This window comes from Lepeophtheirus salmonis, chromosome 3, assembly GCF_016086655.4.
Source record: "Lepeophtheirus salmonis chromosome 3, UVic_Lsal_1.4, whole genome shotgun sequence".
NCBI lineage: Eukaryota > Metazoa > Arthropoda > Copepoda > Siphonostomatoida > Caligidae > Lepeophtheirus > Lepeophtheirus salmonis.
The window spans coordinates 17,003,798-17,027,460 of NC_052133.2; the positions used below are offsets into that span (position 1 = coordinate 17,003,798).

Sequence of the window (23,663 nt, forward strand, 5' to 3'; positions counted from 1 at the left end):
TAAGATGTACAAGCTGAAGTTTCAAAAATTAAAAGCCTTTTCCACTTCTACATATTTATAATTTGTGCCATTTTTATGGGAAATTTTTGAGCAAAAGTTAGTATTACAACAATTTTCAACACTTTTTATTCAATGTGCAACCCTCTTTCTTAATGATGGCTTCAATACGGGGATGAACAGAAGAACAGCTCATAAAATCCGGTTTCACTTCCGTGAGAACATCGACAATCAGGTGAGAACAGGGTCCACTGTGAAGATCTTCTTGTTGGAGATCACCTGTTGCGCCGAGTAAATTGCACACACTCTGTCGTTTTGCTAACACACCAAAACAACACTAAAATTAAATTGTAGCTTTTTGTCTTTTGAATGGTCGCAAATACAAAATTGGAACTTTTGTAACTAAGGCTAGATGGTCTCGAAAAAAAAACGCGAGCGTAGAAATGTCACCATTTAGCTAGACTGACATAAAAATGTAATCGTTATTTTGTTATTTGTTAGCCATTCTTTAGCTTCTTTACCCCTTATCAGTCAACTAAACGTTGATTGATTGAATTCCAATTATCTCTTGTCATATCTTGAACAATTCCCAGCAATTATTATCCAATAACTTCTTAGTTTATTCATACTAATTGGTTTTGGGCCATATTTTTGTTTCCTTTTGTATGACAGATTGCGAGATACAATAAATATATCGTTGCGTCAAAGATAAAAAGACTATTCCCCTATGTTACGTTACATAACTTCATCTTATACCAATAGCATAGGAGTCACTTAGAGCGCCTTCAAATGTGGTATCCTTAAAAATGCATGATGGGATTTGACAGAATCATAATTATAATTTGTCAAAACCATGCGCGGTAGTTGAATAAATAAATAACATTCATAGATAGAGAAAGGGGGAAGAGCAATGAGTTAGCAAGAATATTTTAATTAAAAAATTATCATTCCTATTCAATCATCATCCTCTCCTCATTTCCATCCTCATACGAGGGGAGAACGGAAAATAATAATAATTATTCATAACATTGTTTCTCTCTGACATACTAATATTAGTATTAGCTTTGTTTTCTATTCGCAAAAGCATACATTTATGAGTGTACATACATATTATATGCAAATACATAAAGATCGAAATGTACAATTTATTATGACATTGATGGAAAAAGGACCCCCATTTTAATATATAAAAACCAAATGAATAATGCTAAAGCCAGATTTTATACATTTTCAGGGACGTCCGCAAGATTATAAATCTATATATATATCGTTATTTTGTTGTTATTGCTTTTTTTGTTTTTTTTTTTTTTTAAATTTTTCAAAAATTTCAAAAATAAAATTTTTGTCACAATTTTTACAAAATTCATAAAAATTCAAGTATTTGGGAAAAAAATCGAAAATTTAGTCTCAAATATTTAACTTTTTCGAAAAAAAATTCAAAAATAACAGTTATTCACAAATACTTATTCTCACAAATTAAAATTTTTGTTGAAAAATTTCAAAAATAATTTTTTTTTGGAAAAATTTAAAAAAATTATAATTTTTGGAAAAATAGTTCATATATTTAATTTAATTTTTTTATGAAAAAATTTAAAAAATTGAAATATATTTATAATATTAAATTTTCTAGTAAAAAGCCAAAAATCCCTAATCCGTCCCCTGGTTTTGTATTTATTGATGTCTTGTATGGAGAGGTTGAGTATTTTTAATTATATATGTTCCGTTGCAATGTATATAAAGCAATGATGTTCTGAAATTGATATATTTAAAGAAGACGCCATTTTTGGCGCTCAAAGTTGATATTTTTACTAAATATAATGGACAAATTTCCAATACATCTTGATTAGACTTATGTATAACGATGAAATAACATATCTTTAATACATTTTATGGTATTGCCGCTCGAAGCTAATCTAATCTACCTCATGCATATGAGCTGCTTAACTCCAAAGCATTCTTCAAATTGTCAGGGTAACCATTTTAATTTTCGGTTTGAAATCAATGATTTGAGGGTAGAATCCAAAAGGGATATCAATTTTTCTCTCAGACATCTGAATTCTGAAATATTTGGAATAATTGTAATTTGGTAAAAAAATCGATCTGTCATTTTTTACCCTTAAAACAATTACCCAATTATAAGTAGGATTAAGTAATTTTTTATTCCATTTTGTATTTTTTAAGTGATCTCATTTAAAATTATCTATTCATTGTGAATGGATTGTTTTATTGTTTCGATCCTAGTATCTCATTCCCAGGTGAATAAAGTCCACTAAACTCACTTATGAAGTCTTGTAATTTTCCTAGGATGAACTTTCCTCCCGTCGTCCCTCGTGGAATTCGGAATCCGAACTCGAACATCCCTTGAGAGTAATGATCAAGTTAAAAGTATCGATTCTCGCAAATTGCACTTAAACTAGCAAAATTAATTGTCACAATATTTATAGATATGATGGATTATAAATTTTATTTGAAAGGACACTATCGGGATCAATATGATACTCAGAAATTAAATAAAGAATGTAAACTATAATTAACATTCTGGAGTATATTAACTTACCCCATAAATTTGAAAAAAGAGGCTTTAAATGACTCAAAAGTGTTTATGAATTATTGGGCTGTATGAATAAATGAAATGAAAATCTAAATTTGGATTTTTTTTTCCTTTTCTTGATTTTTTTTTATGAGTGTTTGTATGTTGACGCACTATATTTTCGCTTACGTCAAGTAATTTGAATACCGGGTGTAGAAAAGTAATGAGATCTGCCTCTAAGTAGTCAATAAAGCACTCATAATTCATCAGAATGATGTTGTTCATAGAAAATCTTATTTTATATTATTTTTCACTATAACAATGCACAGTAATTATGAGTCTGGCCATAATTAGCCGGAACCCCTTGCACACGTTGGAAACGTAGTCCTTTTTCATTATCCTCTACTGCTGGTTAACATAGGTCTTCAGGGCATCAATATTCGGGAGTTGGACTTTGCATGCCTTCTTCTCAATTTGCCTCCAAATGGAGTAAACCAGTGGATTCAAATCCGGGTTCTGAGGAGACTAAAGGCTCTTGGACCAGAAGTTCACGTTGCTACCCATCCAATCTTGTACAATATTAGCAGTATGGGCCGTAGCCCCGTACTGCTGAAATACGTACGTTACCTTGTTGGACTTCTTTATGGTCTTGGTGATCCATGAGACCATATTTTACTTCAACACCATCAAATAGTCGGCCACTGGTAACCTGTTTTCAACAGGAAACCCAATTGAAAGCATATTTTCTCCAGTTGATGCCACAACCCCCAACATCATTACAGAGGCCGTATGTTTGGTCTTGGTGACTGTTCTGATGCTGTTGTCAACCTTGCCACAGGGTAACAACCCATCATTTTGCTTTTTGGTGACGGGGTCGTCTTACATCAGAGAAAAAAATGACCCAGTTGTTGTTGTGCTTCAGATCATTCAAAAGTTGTTGACATCGCTGAAGACGTGGTTCTTTTTGACATTGGGACATGAGTGGGCTCTCAATTCTTGTAATCAACCTTCCTCCAGCCTTGTGGATGGCCTTGCCCGCGGTAGACCTATGCACCTTCTTCTTCTTGGCTTACTCTGACAGCTTCATCGTTGGGTTGACCTTACATGCCTCCATGATGTCTTCAGGCTTCAGTTTGGTGGGTCTTCATCTCTTGGGTTTGTCCTTTAAGTTGTCCCATCAGCAAAGTGATTTCTAACCCAACAGATTGTGGCCTTGCTGACATTTCAGGCATTTGTCATGTCCGAGGGGGCCTCCCGGAGTGGATTAAATTTCTTATCATGGCTTTTCTTGCCTCCATCGCGACTTATAATGAGTTTTTGTTTAGAACATGTACATCAATCAAATGTTTCAGGATCTAAGCTATTAAAAAATAATTGGAACTTTAAGATTTAGGGGGTGGGGTCTTATTCAAAACTGTATTTTTAGAAGGTATCATTACTTTTCCTACACCCGGTAGATATAAAGTGGACAAAACCTCAGACAAAGATATTTAAGAAACCTTTTTGTAAAAGCTTTAAAACTTAATATAAAAAAAAGTTTTTAAAAGATTATTGAGTTTGTTTATTTATATCACTTTTTGTGTTTTAAGCTCATATAAAGAAATCGAATTATTTCCTGTTGAATACTAAAAATTTGTACTATTAGATCAAAAGAGGAAAAAAGAACACAAACAAACAAATTTGAATAAACACAGTCAGAGCGGCCTTACATAAAGTATTATAAAGTGATATGGGTGAAAGTTGGTGTGTATTCTTCCAAGAGATGTTCCTTACTCAACATAACCTCAATACGAGCCAGTAGTGCCATTTCCTGGACTTTTTACGGACTTTTCCAACTACCCTCGTATATGAGGTCCTAGGTTGTTTCTCTCTCATATTGAAATTTTGGAAAAAATATATATTTTCACATATGATTGAAGGTTTCATGGGATGTCCTTGCAGATTTCATGTGAGAAAAAACAAACTACCTCAACGGAGCTGTTTCCCAACTCCTTCACGAAAAGAGGAGGCCTTTGTCTCCCAGATAGTTTCATGGAGTTTTTATCAGAAATCAGAGTCCCAAAATTCCTAAAAGTTGAAGTAGCCCAAAAAAAGTACACTAAAAAGAAGTTTAATAAGCATTATGAGAGGCCATATTGGCACAAATGAAGCTTAACGTTTTGGACGCCCTGTTGCGATTACTACCCCAGAAATCATTGATAAAAACCATGATATGGTGATGGACAACTGAAGAGTGAAGGTGTGTGAGATTGCTAGTGCTGTGGGCATATCGAGTTAGAACCCTATTTCCATTAATTTTTGCGACCACAATAGCTGAGGTGTGAGCTGGTGCATTGTTGTGAAACTATAGGACTCTTTTATGGGCCAATAGTGGGCGTTTTTCTTGCAACTCGTTTTTCAACCTGTCCAATAACAATTACTAATACGCACCGTTAATAGTTTTACCCCTTTCCAGATAGATGATAAGGATTATTCCTTGTGAATCCAAAAGATAGTGACCATAACCTTTCCGGCCGGTTCCTTAATTCAAACGAATACCAAAGAGAAAGAAATAGGCCGATTACCTGAAAGCTGGTGTATGCTCTTTCAAAAGATGCTGCTAACTAAGCATAACCTCGATACATACGATTAGTGTCATCTTTTTCAAAAGACCGTCTTAGATGATATGGCACATGTTTTAGATGTCAAAATACGTTTTTTGACGGTGCTTCTGACGCGGTCAGGTGCACACTACTCTGCGCCCACTTTGAGAAATGTTGGACTAGAGTATTTTACAGTTTGATAAATTAGGGCAAGCGATTTGAGATGTTCAACATAGACTCATGACTTTGTTCACTGTTGCAGAGGACAATAAAATATAATAATTATGATTGGTTTATTGGATTAAAGAACTCATTTGAATAAACTCATAATTATAATATGTACTTATTATTTGTATTACTGTTATTGATGTGGGCAAGGACATTATAATCCTTGGACTCTGGAAAAGACACTGCAAAAAAGATACCCATTAAAGATTCATTTTTTATTTATTTATATATATATATATATATAATTTTGCTTATTCATAGATGGTCTCTTTAAAAAGCGAGGGATAGAGTGAGCATATATATATATATATATAAGTAAAGCAAGATATGTAAAAGGCATTTGCTTTGGTTCATTACTTATACCATTAAAGTTTATCCATCTTTACTCAGAAAAATAAAAACTATGGAGAAAAAAAATCATATTTAGATATCAAATACAACTCTTTTCTTTTATATTGTGTTTTTTCGGGAAAAGGGACTTTAATTCAAAGTTAGTTAGTTGGTGAATATTGTAAAGTTGTTGAATAATTATACGGGGAATTGAAAGAATACAAATTCAGTTTACTATATGCTATTAAAATATCTAATACAATTATGGGATATACATACTCGTATGTAGAAAATTGATTGTCTCTCTGACACAATTATATATAGCCATGAAAATCGGGTGTATTTTTTACCTTGCTCGTTTTTTTTTGTTTGTTTTTTGTTTTCTTTTTAGTTAGTAATTCCTAAGTTTTTGTCATTATTATTTATTTATTTTTTTGACAAATTATAATTCTGTCAAATCCCATGCATTTTAAAGAGAATGATATATGAAGGCACTCTGACTGGATAAAACTAAGGTAACTTGAAAGAGCTAAAATGGCATTGCTATGGTCCGTATCTACGCAGCTATATGAGGATGTTATATAACGTACAATATGGAAGTCCTCTTCTCTTTATTTATCACGCGACATTAAATTTATTGTACATCGTAACTTTCACTTCAAAAAGAAACATAAAAAAAATACCCAAAATCAATTAGTAGTTTGTCAATTCTTTCCATCTATGAAATCATCACTCAATAATTGCTGTGAATTGTTCACACCATGACAAGAGATAATTGGAATTCAATTAATCAACGTTTAGTAGACTGCTTAGGGATAAAGGAGCGAAAGCATGGGCAGCTGATAACCGAAGACATTAGAAATTTTAATGAGAGTAAGATAACATGGTGATGCTCAGGGATGATAATCGACTGTATTTTTTAGGATGCCCACTTTCAGAGTTTGCAAACTGAAGAGGGTTCTTTCTTTTACTAAAACCGTAGTCATTATTTTTTAACTCAAGAGTAGTGAACATTCTTTTCTACTACATTCAATTATACTCCAAGGCTCATTGACAATTATGTAAATCCGGTTTGTTTTTAAGGTTTTTTGTTTTGTTTTGTTTTTTTTGGAATTGGTCGTCTGATGAAGGATTTTTCTTTTCCTTAGCAGTTGTCATTATTATTTAATTCCTGAGTAGTAAACATCTTTTCCTAAATGGATTCAATTATATTCCAAACCTGATTGAACATTCGTGCTGCTTAATCATAAAAAAACGGAGTGTAACCCTGAAGATTTGTTGCAAAGTTATAAATGTAAGTCCTTTTTGAACTCAAAGTAGAATGGACATCGACATAGGAGTAATTCTAGGTAATCTCTCCCCCTCGCTACACCTGATTTTAGTTGATCAAATCGGATCGGATCAGTTGGTTACCTAGTTAACTTTATATACACTAATAATGTTGGTTAGTCCTCCTATTATTCATTATTCGATTAAACACGGTAACAATATATTATAGAGGCATCCTTTTGTATGTTCAATATCAGAGATATATACATGGAGTAGAGTCCTTCTTTTGAAGATTTGAGACAATTTCCTAGCAAACACTCTCTCAATCATATTAAAACTTTCAGTAGCATTGTACTTTAAAAAAAATCTATATTATTTCTAAATATAAAGTAGAATTACCCAACGAAACGATAGCTGAAACAAAAATAAACAAGTTTGGTTTTTAATGCATATCTCTAGGTGTAAAATATCGGAGCAGCAACACCATACAGCCAAGAAAAACCAAAAATTTTACGGCATCAATAAGGTTGACTTCTGACCTCAACTTCTTGCACTTTGCAAATTGGGCATCTTCTAAATAATGTTTGTCTTATTTAAATTTGGATTCCTCCGACCTGCCATCATGACAATATGCTATGGACACGGCCTTCATCGTCAAAATCTTCCAATCTGTTCGTCGGCGTGTCGAGGCTGCTATTCCTTGTGAAAGAGTACATATTGAATAACAAATGCAGCTAAATATAGTATTTAAAATTATTATAAATTGGTTGTGAGCTGTCTTTTCTTGATTCCATAAAAATCACGCTTTTCGTAATTAAGTCATGCTTCTGCAAGATAGCCACTCAGTTCCAAATAGGTATAAATATTATAAAAGGAAATGCTAATCAACAATTTTGACTCAATTGACTATTACATATTGAACTCAAGCCACGTCTTGGTACTCAAATTAGCAAATATATAATATGGGACACGGAATGAGGACTCTAACTAGACTCTACAAAAATATTTAAGTACTTGGTTTCCAATTATGTACTCTGGTTCTCATCTTTCATTTTCACAATAGGGACTTTCTACGTCTCTGACATATATACATATGTATTTACATAGTTCCTCCCCCTGAAAGTGGGTATCGATTGCCGGAATGTAATTATATGATTGTTCATATTTACTTAAGCAACTCACGTAGAAGTATGAGGGACAGATAGAAGGATAATGATAATAATTGAGGGTCTAATGATATCATGTCATTTCTCATAACATTACATATTCCATTATGGAGGTGTTTTCATGCATGTATGAGCTATGCATAGTGCATATAATGTAGTAAGTACAAATTATATGCATAAATATGTGTGTACAATTATAGCATTCATAATAACCCTTCATATAATTCTAAACAAAAGGATAATATCTTGAGTATGTCAATTCATAAGTAAAGTGTTCTTTCTGTTATGGTCAAAAGTACATTTTTATATGTAGCTACAGAATTCTGATTTTGTACAAGTTGAAATGTGTACTCCTCTCATAACTATATCAATTTACATCAATTAACGTTTTATTCCAAACTATTAACTATTAATTGATCCATTTCTTGAATGTTGTCCATTTAAATGATGTAGGTATATGTATGAACGAAGAAATAAACCGTGGACTCTTGGAATAATCAATTATATAATATACTAGGGATGTACCGCGAGCTGAATTTTGAAGCTCGAGTATTTTCGAGAATCACGCAAGAAACAAAATGGGCACTCAGTAGAGCGCAGATTCCCGCCTATGGACAATCTGCCCAACTTGGAGGTTTTGTTATACGAAGCATCTTTTTTTAAGCCTACATAATGACACCAATTTGAATTCAGTACCTGAATATGTTCTAAAGTTACGGTCGATTGTGCATGTTGAATTAATGTTTTGTGTTACTTTGACCTCTCAAAATTTAATGGCATCTTACTGTGACCATATATAACCTTATCATAATACAATCTGTAACTTTCACAGTACTCCTGATGACTAGCAAAAAAAGAAAAAGTTGATAAAATATAGCCGCCGTTCAACTTCCACTGTGAAGATAATTACACGCTATACTCATCCTAACACTTTTTGTCTGCTAACAAAAAAATTTCAAAGGAGTTATTGAACACCTGTAATTTCTTCTTCTTTTTTTTTTTCATATTTTATATTTTAGAAAGTACCTCAAAACTTAGCATAGCTAATTTGAATCATGGGCATAAGCTTAATTCAGCAGTTAAAATAATCAACACATCAATATTTGACTATAGTTTTTCTATGCCCAAACTATTTTTAGGGGCACTGAAGTTTATTTTTATGATATTATAATAATTATACGTAGAAAAATACAAGTTTTTAAATTATAAATATTTATTTTTTACATATTCAATCATAAAAAGAAGAATTTTTTTTTATAAACCTTTCTAGACATCAACATTCTTCACGTGGCTTGGATTCAGCAATTTTCTTACTCGTATTGGCGAAAAACCTTTTGAATCCGAATACAATGAATACTGCATCATTTTTTAAATGTTGCTGTGGGGGCGTGGCCTAAGAGTACAGATTAACCAGCCATCAAAAAACTTATCAGAAGTGTTCCCTGTAAAAAAAACATAAATTCTAAATTTCGAAAAAGATAAATGGGGAATCCCAGTTTTGACGAGTAAATACTCGCCTTTTAAATATGGAAGCCAAACCCAAGTATCAATTGAAGGGTTTTTCTAGTTGCACATTACTATAACCTATCCTAGAACAGCAGTTCTCAAACATTTTACAATATGAACCACTTGAGAAAATCAAAATCTCAAAGTACTAAATATTATATTAAAAAAATTACAATTTTTATAGAATTTTATGCAGAACATTGATTGATCTTTTTTATAAAAAACATCTTTTTTGGATGACCCCGTTGTTTTTTAAACTCGTCCTCCTCCCCCAGACCAGTGTTCATGTCCCACTAAAAAATGCGTGTGTACAAAAGTTTGTGAACCAAGGATTTGCAAAAGTAGTAATGAAAATCAGGTGTATTTTCTAGCTTGCCCTTTTATGGAGTTGGTAATCTGAAGAATGAATTTTCCATTCCTCAGCTGTTGTCATTATTATTCACCCCTGAGGATTAAACTTTCATTTCTATTCAAATATATTAAAACCTGATTTAACATTTATGTGTGACCATAATAGATGGAGAGAAACCCTGACGATTTACTCTGGAGTTATAATTGCATGTCATTTTTGGACTCTGAGTTGTAAAGTGGATCGGCATTGGAGTTTATTCTTGCCAATGGCCTTGTTTATTCTTGCCAATAGCCTTGTTTATTTCCTTCTCACTCTCCTTCCCTGTTACAGCTGACTGTGGCTGATCGAATAAAAACATCATGACAACTAAGCTGATCTCCTTCAAAATATTCTTCCAATTGTCATGCCAAAAATGTTGTATTATTTTTAACACACCCAAAATAACATGGAATTTTCATCACTATTCATAAGGGAGTGACTCAAAAGTCATTAATTTATATAATTCCCCTTTTGTAAGGATTTGAAAAACAAACATCAAAGATGACGTGGAACTATAGATTCTACATAAAACAATGGATTCCACATATGTATGATTGTTGATTACTTCCCATTTCAACCACTGTCCGTCAATCAGGCTATATTTATCATTGGTTGCCTAGTCTTAAAGTTCTTTTGTTTCTTCTCAGTATATTTTTTTGTTCTTCATTCTTTATACACAAATATATATCATGTGTAGAATGGATTATGCTTTATTAAAACTTATTTCTTATCACAATGGATTAAGAAAGCTTTTCCCTCAAGAAAAAAGAAAAATAAGTATTTATACTAGCAGAAATATTTTAATAAAGGCGAAATTTATTAAAAAAATCGGGGAAATCCATAAAAATATTTTTTTAATAATAATTCAACATCTAGACATCAATTATTTTCAAATTTAATTTATTATTTTTTAGCTCTCTTCTTCGATACAAGCAACAATTTAGAATTCAGTATCCAATGCATAAAGACAAACAGAAAACAAACATATTAAAATAATAATTTGGGCTATCGTGATCAATTTCTACTAAAGTTTCCCTATACACCACAAGCATTGCATTTGCAGTTCATCGGCTCATTAATGCTCACAGACATCTGCCCTTGAGTCCCACCCAGGCGGACTCCATTAGGATCGAAGCAGTTATTCAATTCAATACTACGCTGTCGGTAGCCAGACTCCTTACAACAATTACAATCCTTTGTAAATCCACTTTTAGAGAGCGCTGAGGGTTTGATGCTGGATACACAGGCGCCCTCGCATTTATTCACCGCAACATTGGCCTCACATGTACGAACCAGATTAGATATTTGGTCAAATTCCTCTGGAAATGAGGGATAGTTTCATTACTCATCAGTCTCCCTATATGTATATAAAGTCTCCCTTACCTTTGACAATGTGGATATCCGATGGAAGAGTCTCACAGGCAGACTCTAGCTTCCTATAGCAGAGGGATTCGCCCACCAAAAGAAGGAGGAATGAAATGTAAAGGACAGAGGATTTAGACAAAGTAGGAGTGTTCACCATGATTGTTAGGAATTAAATGACTCTGATCCATTAGTAGGCATTCATCTTTATATAATCTAAATTGAAAGGTCTCAGTATGTGTATCGGAATCCATTACATTTCCCTTTGTAACCTCACTCACTGCATGGGATCGAAAACAAATGAGGTTAACTGTTTTAAGTAGCTTTCATTAGAATTACTTCTCTTTTATTTGATGTTTCATATTTGGTCATTTTTTGAGTTTGGCAAAGTCTAGAATATTTATATAGTATTTAAAGTTTAATTTTGTACCACCCGTTCTATGGTTCTGTTCTCCCTTTGAAAAGAAGAAGAAGAATGCAATAAATCAAAAGAAACACATTTTATGCAAAAAGTGAATAATATTCACTAAATATCGATTTATAATAGTTTAATATACGAATAAATATCAACTTTAGTATCATTAAGATAAATAAAGAAATTTATGTAGTTTGATTTAATATTTCGAGAGTATACGAAAAAGCATTGTCGACAAAAAGAGGATTCATAGGAATAAGAGTCATTTGTATAAATCTGGGGTGTACAATATCCCAGTTGCCAGGAGGGGGGTTAAAGTAAAATAGATTTACTCATAAGTGTAGCTATTTCCCAAAATATATTTAAAAAAATATCATTTTTCTTCGAATAAAACTTTTTTCTTCAATGCCAGACTCATCAATTACATATAATCAGATATCACACACACAAAAATTTGTCTTTTTATTACAACAAAATAATATACACTAAAGGCCATCATGACTATGAAGTCAAATTTAAGTGATAGTCTAAAAACATTTTTTTTTATTTGATGGAAAACATTAAAAATTTGACGAATGGCTTTAATCCTCTATATCCTAAAAATACTTTCATTTTTTCTGTATAAGAGTATAAAAACAACTTTTCATAGTTTATTGGGCCATTAAATTCCATGTTTTAATGGCTATATGGTCACAATGATTTCACAAATTTTGAAAATATTAAATTACTCAATCCATTTACTTATAAATGACATTACAAAATCAATTGCCTCAACTTTATTTTAAAAAAAGATAATTTATAATAAATTTTTTTAAATAATTGAACATCTCAACAGGACATTCTCACGTGACGTCATAATTTTGAGTCAACAGCAACGTGGGATGAGGTCAACTTCGATACTCAAGTCATGCTTCTTCATGTGTTCCCTCAAGGCCTCAGAGTCAACACTGATGCCTATCTAGACGTGCTACAGACCAAGGGGAATCCCTTTATTGACTATTGCCAATGGGAGGCCTTACGTATGGCAGCAGGACTCTTCTCTCTACCACACCTCGAAAATAAAGTATCAAATGACATCAAGACAATTTTGTCAACTTCATTTCGCTAGACTTTTAGCCTCTGAAATCGCTGGGTCATAATCCAATGGATTTATTTTGTCGGTTGCGAATGAACAACAAGCCAACTAAACCCTCTGTAACACGCACGACGAACTTATCAGCGGATCAAGAAAAAATTTTAAGGATTTGCCAAGGGATCAAGAGCGAAGACCCCGTATAGTGACTGTAATTGAAACTGGAGGTGATTTGAATCAATGAAATAAATCAGAATACATCAAGCTTTTAGAATTTGGTTTTATTTTTTTGATTTGATAACTGGCTGGAGAGAAAATTGCGTTTGAAAAATAAACCTTTTCGCGGCAAAGATAAACTTGCGCACCCTATACGATGTAAAATTGGACAATTATCCTTTTCTTAATTGTTTTTTAAGATTGGGTTTGTCTTAATTTACCATATATGTAGATGGTTTACAGGTGTAATTGTATTACTTTTTGAAGTATCAAACTATTTGTCTTTGGATTAATACATTCTATCTTTAATACTATGTACCTTGACTAGAGTTACCTTCCAAAGAAAAATATATATCTAATATATATTAACTTATGTACATATATATTATATACCTAACGAACCGTAGTCGTTAGTCTAAGAAACATGAGATGGAAAATTAAGAGAGATTGTAGGGAAGTAACATTAGACGATGTTTTTTATTATATCTTTCTGTTTTTTGGTAGGTGAACACATAATGTTACTTACTTAGCTTCAATTTTAACTAACTAGCACAGATCCTCCTTCAAAAGGAGAAATAAAAAAGGGCCGAAAATATATTGGTAAGTTGGCAAGATTATTAGAAATACAAGGTTATAGCATAACGCGTGTACGACTGATGTTTGACTTCCACCACTCTTTTAAAAATAGGCGACATAGTGTATGAATGGTTGTTTGTTTTCTCAAAATCTGTGTTTCTTACCCAACAGGCGGTACGATACATTAAACTGAAAATTATAGCAATAGTGACGTCATAGACTATGAGCGGCTGCGTGTTTTGTCAAAATCTCTCTTTCTTGCCCAGCAGTCGTTACGATACATCAAATTGAAAATTCTAGTAAGCCCGATTACATGATGGTCTAACCTTGTATTTCTATTAACCTTGGTAAGTTGGGAATGATTCACCTTCTAATATCAACTAATTTAAGCAACATTCAGCATGGCGTTTCCTCACTAGCAAATGGCACAGAAAATAACCTCAATTGATCGCCATAATAAAAGACTTATAAATTCATAGATTTTATTTGAAAAAAAAATATAAGTCCTTAAAATGAAATAAAGGTTTCCAATTATATATAAAACTCTTGGGTATCTCACTCAAATAGGTCTTTGAAATATAGGGCTAATGTATAACAAATATAATAAATAATAATTTAGATTCTTCATTTTTTTTCTTGATTTTTGTTCAAGATTGTTTTATATTGATTTATATTCATAAGACTCTTTTTTGGGATATCACTTTGCTACAAAAAAATATAACTAATTCAGAAAACAAAATCGGAAGTTTTTTTAAGCAGGTCAAATAAACCTCTTATAAATTAATATTTACCCCATTTTTGAGGACAATTTATGTTGACAAATTTTAAATTCATATACTAGATATGTACATTGTATATAAATATATAATTAAATATTCCTGAGATATTCTACAGCATTTAGACATAAGAATTAGATGATAGCGTTGTTCTTGAGGAGTAAACTAACAAACAAAACTTTTTATCAACTCAAATTCTAAGTTTTATAAATATATATATCCCCCCCCCCTTTTCTTCTTGTATTTTTTTATATTTGTTTTGAAAAAGCAACACAAAAAATAAATAAAAGAATACAGTAACTTTGTTGTCTCAATACAATTTACGATAAAATGACTAACTTTTCCGTTAAGATACAAACCTACCTAAAAGCACAGAATAAACGGAAAAACAAGGGGTTATTTGGTGTCTAGGATGCCTAAATATAAGTAGATTTAAGAAAATAATATTTAATTTTGTGTAATTATAAGTTCTTAAAAGGTATACCTTAAAACTGAAAGAGGATAATCAGATCATACTTGAAATAAATGATGAAATCCAAAAGGACATGAGCAAACTCAAAAAATTAGAGAAGAATATTCACAGCGCCCTCTATGTAAGTAATATAGACTTGTGTATTTTATTAAAGAACTAGCGTTACTATCTGGCAAAGCTGAATAAATTATTTTTATTCAATAAAATCCCCAATGGCGTCAATAATGGTCTTGACTCCACCTCATGAACCGTAGCAGGTATTGATGACAGTCTCCTTTATCAAATTCCGGTATTCATACAGAATCCTGGACATCGGATTTTGTTGGTGGAGGATCTGTAGGTGTGTAGCTCACTGCACCCCAGACAAAGACTTTGAGGAGGTAAACGTCCAGTAAGGTTGGAGGCCAAACACTGGGTCCAACAAAGTCTGTAAAAAATTGACCACTAGGTCTACGTTTTCTTTGGAATGTGGCTTCATAGTCACCTCCAAGCACTTCCACTTCCTTCCTGCCTCTCCAAAAAAAGGACCTGTGCAAGGTTATAAAAGTTTGCAATTGAACATTGTCTCCTCTGGTGTGGATTACAACAAGGACACCGTGTCTTTTCCACGATGATAGAACCAATATTTTGTTGATCGATTGCATTTCTTTTTTTAACTAACATCCAGGGCTGCATAACTTTTTTTTTCCTCCTGCAACTTTCTGTGTGATGTCTTTCCAACCTTGTCCTCTAAGATGCTCCACACACTGAAGTCTAGGGGATTGAGATCGGGACTAGAGTAGGGCCAGAAGGTCTTGTCCCAGAAGGCAGCAAAGTGTTCCTTTCAGAAGTTCTGTGTCTTCAAGGCCGTATGGCTAGGAGCACCGTTGTGGGTCCACACATAGTTGTTCTCAGGAGAGTTAGTTAGCCTTCAGCCAGGGTAAGATTTTCCAGCTCAGGACCTTATGGTAGGCCTCAGTCCCGATTTTCTCACTAGCCTTGAAAAAAAAGGGATCAATTTTCTTTCCATCCGAGGCACCGTCTCCCAGGCACGTTGTTTGGGTCGGATATTTGTTCAGAAGGTGCCCTGGACTTCCTCAGGTGATGCTGCTATAAATTTGTCGTTTCTGCAGTGTTTTTTATTTGTTTTTTTAATCAACATCTACATCGAGAAGATCCGAACCCCCTTTGTCTTTTTGATTCCCGTTCACTCATTTGTTGTCCAATTTAGATCAAAACATAACAATGTGCAAGAAAAACAACACATATTTTGGAACAGTGCTTGAGATGTCGCCTGAAACCTTAATTAGTGCAAAAAAAAAAAAAAATACTGACACGGAAAATTTCCCTGTCGCACTCTGTATACTAATAGTAATATCCGGCACTGCCTAAAGTAATTAGGTGTTGGCTAAAATGTTTGGCAAATTTTGCTTTAATAATACATTTAAAAAAAATATATTTTGATAATATAAATGCTCTTTTAATTATTAATCTTTATTTTGAAAATTCAAACTTATGACAAGGTGTCACTTATCAAACTTACCAAAATTTACCTACACTAAAGAGGATTTAGACAATTTTTCCATCTCTGAAGATATAGTTATCATAAAGCACTACTGTATACAGTGCACAAGGTGACTCGTTTTCATATATTCATACATGCAGAGAAACAGACAAAGTTGTTTTTCTTTAATTTATATATACTAATAATATCAATGAACGATTATTAAATAAAAAATTAGTAGAAGGAATTTAATTATATTGCCTACAAAAAAAAAACACGGGATTTTTATGAAGATGTAAAATTGACTAAAGCAAAAAACTCTAATACTAATAAATAGAAGCACAAAAAAAACTATTATCTTAGTTGTTATGAGTTATTTTAATGGCAAAGCACTTTGGGAAATTAAATATCAAATGCCTCATTTCGAGTAGTGAGTGAGTCGTCTCTTTTCGAGAAGATTTGAGTTGATCGTTTTATTATTTAGAATGGATTTTCTATTCAATGAGTTGACCTATTTTTTTTTCTATTTAGAATTGAGTGTCTCATGAGACTCCTCAAATTGAAGAAAGAAAAAAGTTCAATTTTCATTAATTCAAATAAAAAATATTTAAGCTCATGTCATGTTTGAATTGTATATTTTAAATGTTGGGGAGTTTTATAGGCTGGCTCTAACTCTCTCTATATAATATGTAGTTACACATTATACACTCTATTCTTTTATATATATAAGAAAATTAAGAAATACCATTTTCAATTATCTTTTTTTTTTTCACTCGTTTGACACTTTTGTAAATAAACGATTTGCAGAATAAATTCTTACTCTAGACATAAGAGACTCCGAATATAATAGGTAGTGAAATAAGGTAGATGCATACACATTAATAGATTTTTTTTTAATTCATTAAAATAACGGATTTCTTGTTCAATTTCTTAACTTTTGGAATACCCTTAAAATGACATCTTTTTTCATCATTGTTCATAAGGCTCTCTTTCCCAGAATCTCCGGTTTTACTAGATGAATTCAATTGAAAAACAGCAAAAGTAGGAAACTTGAACTCGAGACTTGCAATTCGACTTAACCTTTAGTTTATATTTTGAACAAGACTTAGGACTTGACTTGGGCATGCCATCAAAGACTCGTGATTTTTCTTGGACTTGTCGGTATAAGGAATTTTCCCTAACTCTGGAAAGGTGAAAAGGATTCTTAATTCAAAAGGTTTTTAAAATTAGGAACGTTTTTCAAGACTGCAATGAGATGGAATCGATTTTGAATTCTAACTATATTAAGAACTGATAAACATTGGTAATTAGCAACGTATTTTGTTACAAGAAGTGTAGTTCTTTTAAGGTAATTTTTTATTATATATGATAAGGATAAATAGTTTGATTATCATTTTGAAATGACAAAAGATAAATAAAATTGCATTCAATTACTCAAAAAGCTTCATCTAAATTAAAAATGTGGACTTGTTGCTCAAAATTAAGAGTTTAATAATCTTACTTTTCACTCATTGAACACACAACCTACCTATGATACATTTTGAGTAAAAAATACCTTAACTAAATGAATGATAAAGAATTACTCAGAAATTTGGACGCTTTCTTTGTATGATTGGCATTCCATGCTATAAATCTGTCTTAGTTTTTGATAGTTTTTTGTGTATATTTTTTGTAAAGTATGTTTTCCAAATAAACTACTACTAGCAAATAGAAAATATATTATTCATTAAACTTATTAAAACTTGAGATCATAAACGTTATATCAGAAATTGATGTAAAAAATATTCTAAATGTTATATCATTAATATCCAGAAATAGAGATAGATGAAAAAATATAGTACGAATATATTTATAATTATCTATTCTGTGATGTTGAAAATATTAGGTTAGAAGTAAACATTATCTCTAATCTATAAAGCTTCCAAAATATCGAGTTCTTTTTCGATGACTTTTTCTAAATTTATTACAATCAGAACCTGATGGAATCTAGGAGAAAAAAATTATTTTTTTCGAAATTTGCAGATAATTCGGACATTCGGAGAATTGGGACTTGTTCCTAGGATTCGATCTACTTTTGTTATCCTGCCTTACAAGCTTTCTTCAATTTTTAAACTGCAGAGTTATATTGCTGGTGTTACTTTAGGACATCAATATAGTAAGTATGCCAAAGTTTCAATACCGGCTTGGCAGATGGACCAAGTGTTTCTTCTTCCTTCAGTACACAAATTGTTAGTAAATAAAGATCATGTTGCAATTTGATATCGAAGCCTCTTCCACTTTGTTGTAGAAAACAAATTTCTAAAAATAACGTTGGGACTGACTGTTTTTTCGGAGACAATTAATTATTTTTCAATATTGTCTCGTTGTAACTATACACACTTACACAGCAATGCTCTCATCTCCGTAACTCGTCCTAATAGAACTCGTCGTTTTTCTATACAAAACAATCGTAGCCTCTTCTTTTGACAAAAATATTTGTCCTTTGAATTTTTAGATGACGCAATAAAAAGAAGTTGTTTGAGGCTAGATTTGGTGGGTAAGGAGGATGTTCCGACAGTTCAAACCAAATTTGTGAATTTTCACCATGGCAACTGCTAAGTTAACTTTTCCGACCACCATCGAACGTAGTCCAGTAGACTGAGAATTCGCCATCTCAGTCGTTGATTTATTTCCCTTTTACTCCACCTAGTAAATGCCTTTTAATGCCTATAAAAAGCCTTGCTCTAGACACACAAGCAAGGTAATAATAGATGAAGCACTGAAGAAAATTGTTTTTTTAAACGGTGGAATCACTATCAGAGAAGTTACACATAGGATAATAATATATCGGTTGGATCGTGCCATAATCGTGGACGAAACTAGTGTCAGTAAAATTAATTACGACATTACTTCATTTTGACAAAAGAATTGTCACATTTTTTGCCCAAAAACAACACCAGAATCATGCCTCAGCCACCAAGTTCACCGAAATTGGACCCCAGTTGACTTTTTCTTGTTCTCAAAACTGAAGAAACTTATGAAAGGACGGGGATTTACAACGATTGAGAGAGATAACGACTGCATCGATGGAAGAGATCAAGGCTATACCGAAAAGTACGTATGAGAAGTACTTTGAGGATTGGAAAAAGCATAGACACAAATGTATTGCATCTGAGGTGAATTACTTTGAAAGGGACACACATAAATATTGATGATTGAATCTATATTTTTTCCTAAAAATACAAAGTCACCTTACTTCTTGAGGACAGCTCGTACTTTTATCATTGTTTTGTTAAGATTGTATCTTGATGCTACATTGACATAAAAGATGAAAGACTCACTCCATGAACTCATTTCTCACATGTCATCCAAGCAATTTGAATAAATGTATGTATAGCTATGATTCGTTCTTTATTTGCAAGACTATGTACATCACACTATGTATGTACAACTTCTACATAAATACAGCAACTAATATAATAAATTGAATTTATTATATTTAGTCCGAAATATGATAAATGAAAGATGAAAAAAATGTGGACATGAAACTGTCGCATTTTCCCCCACTTTATACTTTTTGTATAAATTTATAGAGAATGACACTTTCTATATAAATACACCCACAATGAATGAGCATACTTGTAGGTCCATGTGCGGCCGCAGGGGGGGGGCTGCAGGGGCAGTAGCTCCCTCCAAATTCAGGAATTGATGATTCTTTGTAGAAAATTTAATTCTAGAAAAAAAATTTCAGAAAATGTAATAATTGAAATATAATTAAGCGTTTCATTTTTTTTTTTCATAATAATTTAATTGTCTGTGAATAACTGACTTAATTTTTTTGTATTGATTTTGAAATTTCTCCAAAAATATAATACTTGATTTTTGTTTTCTTTCATTTGATTCGAGAATTTTTTTGCAAATAAATTGATTTTTACGTGAACAGCTCTAGATTTTTTGAAAAATTTTCAGAGTAAATTAAATTAAATTTGTTGTAAGGATTTATAAAAATTTTTACCTGAAAAATTTAATATTTGAATTTGTTTTTTTTTCTGAAATTCAATTCATGAAATTTTTTCCGGAAAAATTAATTTTTATGTTAAAAGCTATGAATTTTTAAAAAAATCTGAAAACCAATGGGTTTTTGAAAAAAAAATTGAAATTTTTTATATTTTTTAAATTTAATTTTAATTATGTTTTTCCAAAAGAAAAAATAATTTTCTTGCGAACAGCTCCGAACTTTTGAAATTTTTCAGAATAACTAGAGATTTTTGAATTTTTTAGTGAAAAGCTATGGGTTTCTGAAAAAAAGTTTGCAAGAAATTTTATATTTAAAATTTAATTTTAGAAACTTTGTTCCAAAAAATATCCTTTTTTGTGAACAGCTCTAGGTTTTTGAAAATTTTCCTAGGACTGATCCAACACTACTGGTAAACAATAACAGCGCAAGGTGGCGCTACTATGATCGGGCATGTAAACATACTACTAATAAGTAAATACTCGTACTCAACAATACAAGTCAATAAATCTTTACATTTTTCAAAATAATATTTGATTATATAAGTAATTATGGCACGCTGTTTACAAATTTCTAATCCGTTTTTCGTATCAAACCCGGTTTTTGAGAATTATTAATTTAGTTTTTTGTGTAATTGAACTTTTTTTATAGGGTTGAGCCAACTTTTTAGTATGAAATAAACATGTAATGGCAAAATTTATGTAATTTTCAGTGTAGGTATATATTTATTTTATAATTCTTGAGGAGATAGCATCCAAGTATAAATTGTACCCACGAGTGTATATGTGTACTCATGAACGACAAAGAGTAAGTTACATAAGGAATTATAAGTCCTAGTTGTTCTCAAAGTAGAATTGAGTACAATATTTTATTTGTATTTAAGCCAAAATAATTTTATCGGAATCGTAAATAATAATTGTTTGTTTATTTACAAAATATTTCTAAAAAGCTTTTCTAAATGCTTTCTAAAAAGGGTCTAGTTCAGTCATAAATATATTCGGCTTTAATTTTAAATGCAAAAATCAATGCAGGTTAATACAATAATAATTGAAAACTCCATTGTATGTAGGTATACATATCCATATTTGTGTATCTCCTTTTTAAAACAATATCACCAATATTGCAAAAAAATTAAAAGAGTTTTATTCTTAAAAAAATTAAAAACATTAGTAAACCTGCCAAAAGCAAATGGAAGACCAATATTTTTTATAACTTCTAATTAATAACCCCAAATAATAGAAGAATAGTTCAGCAGTTGGAGAAAAAAATTTAATTTACTATTCAACATATTATTTCCATTTATACTCTAGAATAAAATGATATACTTATTTGATGATTTTGTTGCAATAATTAGTTTTGAATACGTGAACCTACATCCCCATTGTTATGGATGGGATTTTTTTGTGAGCACAAAGTAAAGGCAGGGGTGAGATGAATTCAATTACGGAATAATTAACCTTGTTAACATCAACTGCATTTGATATGATTTGGGCAAGGGAAAAAAATGAATTAAGGCTATAGAGAGAATTACATTTAAAATAGCTTATCTAAATGGAAAATATTATAGAATAGGTATATATTTTAATATAATTATCTTATTAACATTTTATATATATATATAACAAAAATAAGCGAGAACTCTTCCTTCAAAGATAGATGTTAATACCAGGACGATCTATATCAGAATGAAAATCAAATAAACCGTTTTTCCTTTTTTTTTAATGCCGAAACTGTGTTTTCTCTCTACAAAATCCCATCTGTGTTATTTACCAGATATTTTTAAAGCATGTACTCGAAAACAAGAGCAGCTTTTTCTAGTTGTTAATCTGAAGGGGCTTTAAATTTCATTTTTGATGGCACAGGAACGTCAGACAAAACGTCATTTGGGGAAATTATGCAGCAAATCAAAAAATATAATTTTTTTTTTGTAAATAGCTAAGGATTTTAGAAATTTTTTACAAGAAATTAATTATTTAATTCCAGTTCATTTTCAGGTTCTTTTATTATTACATACCTTGCGGGACATATTTTATGTATAGAATTGACATTTTTGTAAGGAAAAAAAATAATATAGAAAAGATCTTGTTTTTTTTTTTGTTTTTTTGTACATTAATTAATTGGTCGTTGTGGTTCACTTCCTCCCTAAAAAGTAAGTATACCTTTGATGTAAATTTTCTTAAAAATGCATATATAAATTTTAATATAATTATATCATTCTTACTACAATAATGCTATTGTAAATATAGAAGATTTTCCTTTGTATAGCAGTAATTAATTTTTTACCCCAAAATCATATAAGAGGCAACTGATTTTGAGGTACAATATAACTTTTTCCCTCTTTTCCTCGCACTCCTTTTTTTCCTTACTAAAATGGCAACTCTAATTATTCACGTTCCTGTTATTAGTTAGTTCCTTTCATAAGGAATCCCTCCGTATGATATTAAATTTTATTGATGGAGACTATTAGTATGATTATATATTAATTATAATGGTATATACCTAGATATAACATATGCTCTCAAACATATAATAATGATACGAGCAAATTAATATAAATAATATTATGTCAATATAAACCTATGTATGACAATAAAACATGATAATAATATGATAATATATATCTCTAAAAGAGATAGGAAATTTGATGTCATAATAATAATCATATCATCCTCATCAGCAGGCTGTAGATGAATAACAATATTTCCAAGCATATCATTTTATATGCACATATACAATATCTACATAGGAGTATATATTACTATATGTAACAAATATATAAATTATCTCGAATGAGCAATTTGAACTCTTCGACTCTCATAAATCCCATATTTTTCGCACTAATAACTCTTATTCTTTAAAAGGACTCTAAAAACAATAGCAAAAAAAAAGGCTATTTTTATGTATCAGAAAGAGAGAGAAAGAAGTCCCTTTCGATTGTCTCATAAATAAATATATACTTGTGATAGATGCATACATACAATGATCTCCCATGTACAAGAGATACTATAAATTTAAACAATTGTTACAAAAATATTTGGGAGAAAAACATTTTAATTTAAAATCATTGCACCATGTTATTATTTTTTACATCAATATATGTATAGGATTGTAAACTCTAAGCCTTACGTTGTGTATTTTGCAATCTCAATATTTATTTTTTTAATTTGATAAAGCTGCGACCATTGTTCATTAATTCTTGTGGAGGGAACATCTTAGTATCTTATTATTGGTGAATCATCCATGCTCACTCTTACTAGGGCCCCCCCAAATGACAAATTTGTATTTGTGGCAATACTAA

General features: G+C 31.3%; 2 protein-coding genes across 2 annotated transcripts in view; one reads left to right on the forward strand and one right to left on the reverse strand.

The window, feature by feature from the left end:
* The window catches only part of LOC121114025 (uncharacterized), a 240,451-nt gene that overhangs the window by 190,658 nt on the left and 26,130 nt on the right, over nt 1-23,663 (forward strand). The gene's annotated exons all lie outside the window — the stretch shown is intronic.
* Pburs (Partner of Bursicon) lies at nt 10,883-11,641 on the reverse strand. The gene is made up of 2 exons (XM_040709613.2): nt 11,383-11,641; nt 10,883-11,318 (listed from the first exon to the last, which is right to left on the reverse strand). Exons 1-2 carry the CDS (start codon nt 11,519-11,521, stop codon nt 11,035-11,037), a joined length of 423 nt encoding a protein of 140 aa, XP_040565547.1. The 5' UTR covers nt 11,522-11,641; the 3' UTR covers nt 10,883-11,034.

Bases quoted from the DNA above. Each gene is read 5' to 3' on its own strand.
- Pburs (XM_040709613.2), bottom strand. From the start codon at position 11,521: ATGGTGAACACTCCTACTTTGTCTAAATCCTCTGTCCTTTACATTTCA. The intron at 11,319-11,382 runs GTAAGGGAGACT...CCTCATTTCCAG, and splicing joins GGATATCCACATTGTCAAAG to AGGAATTTGACCAAATATCT.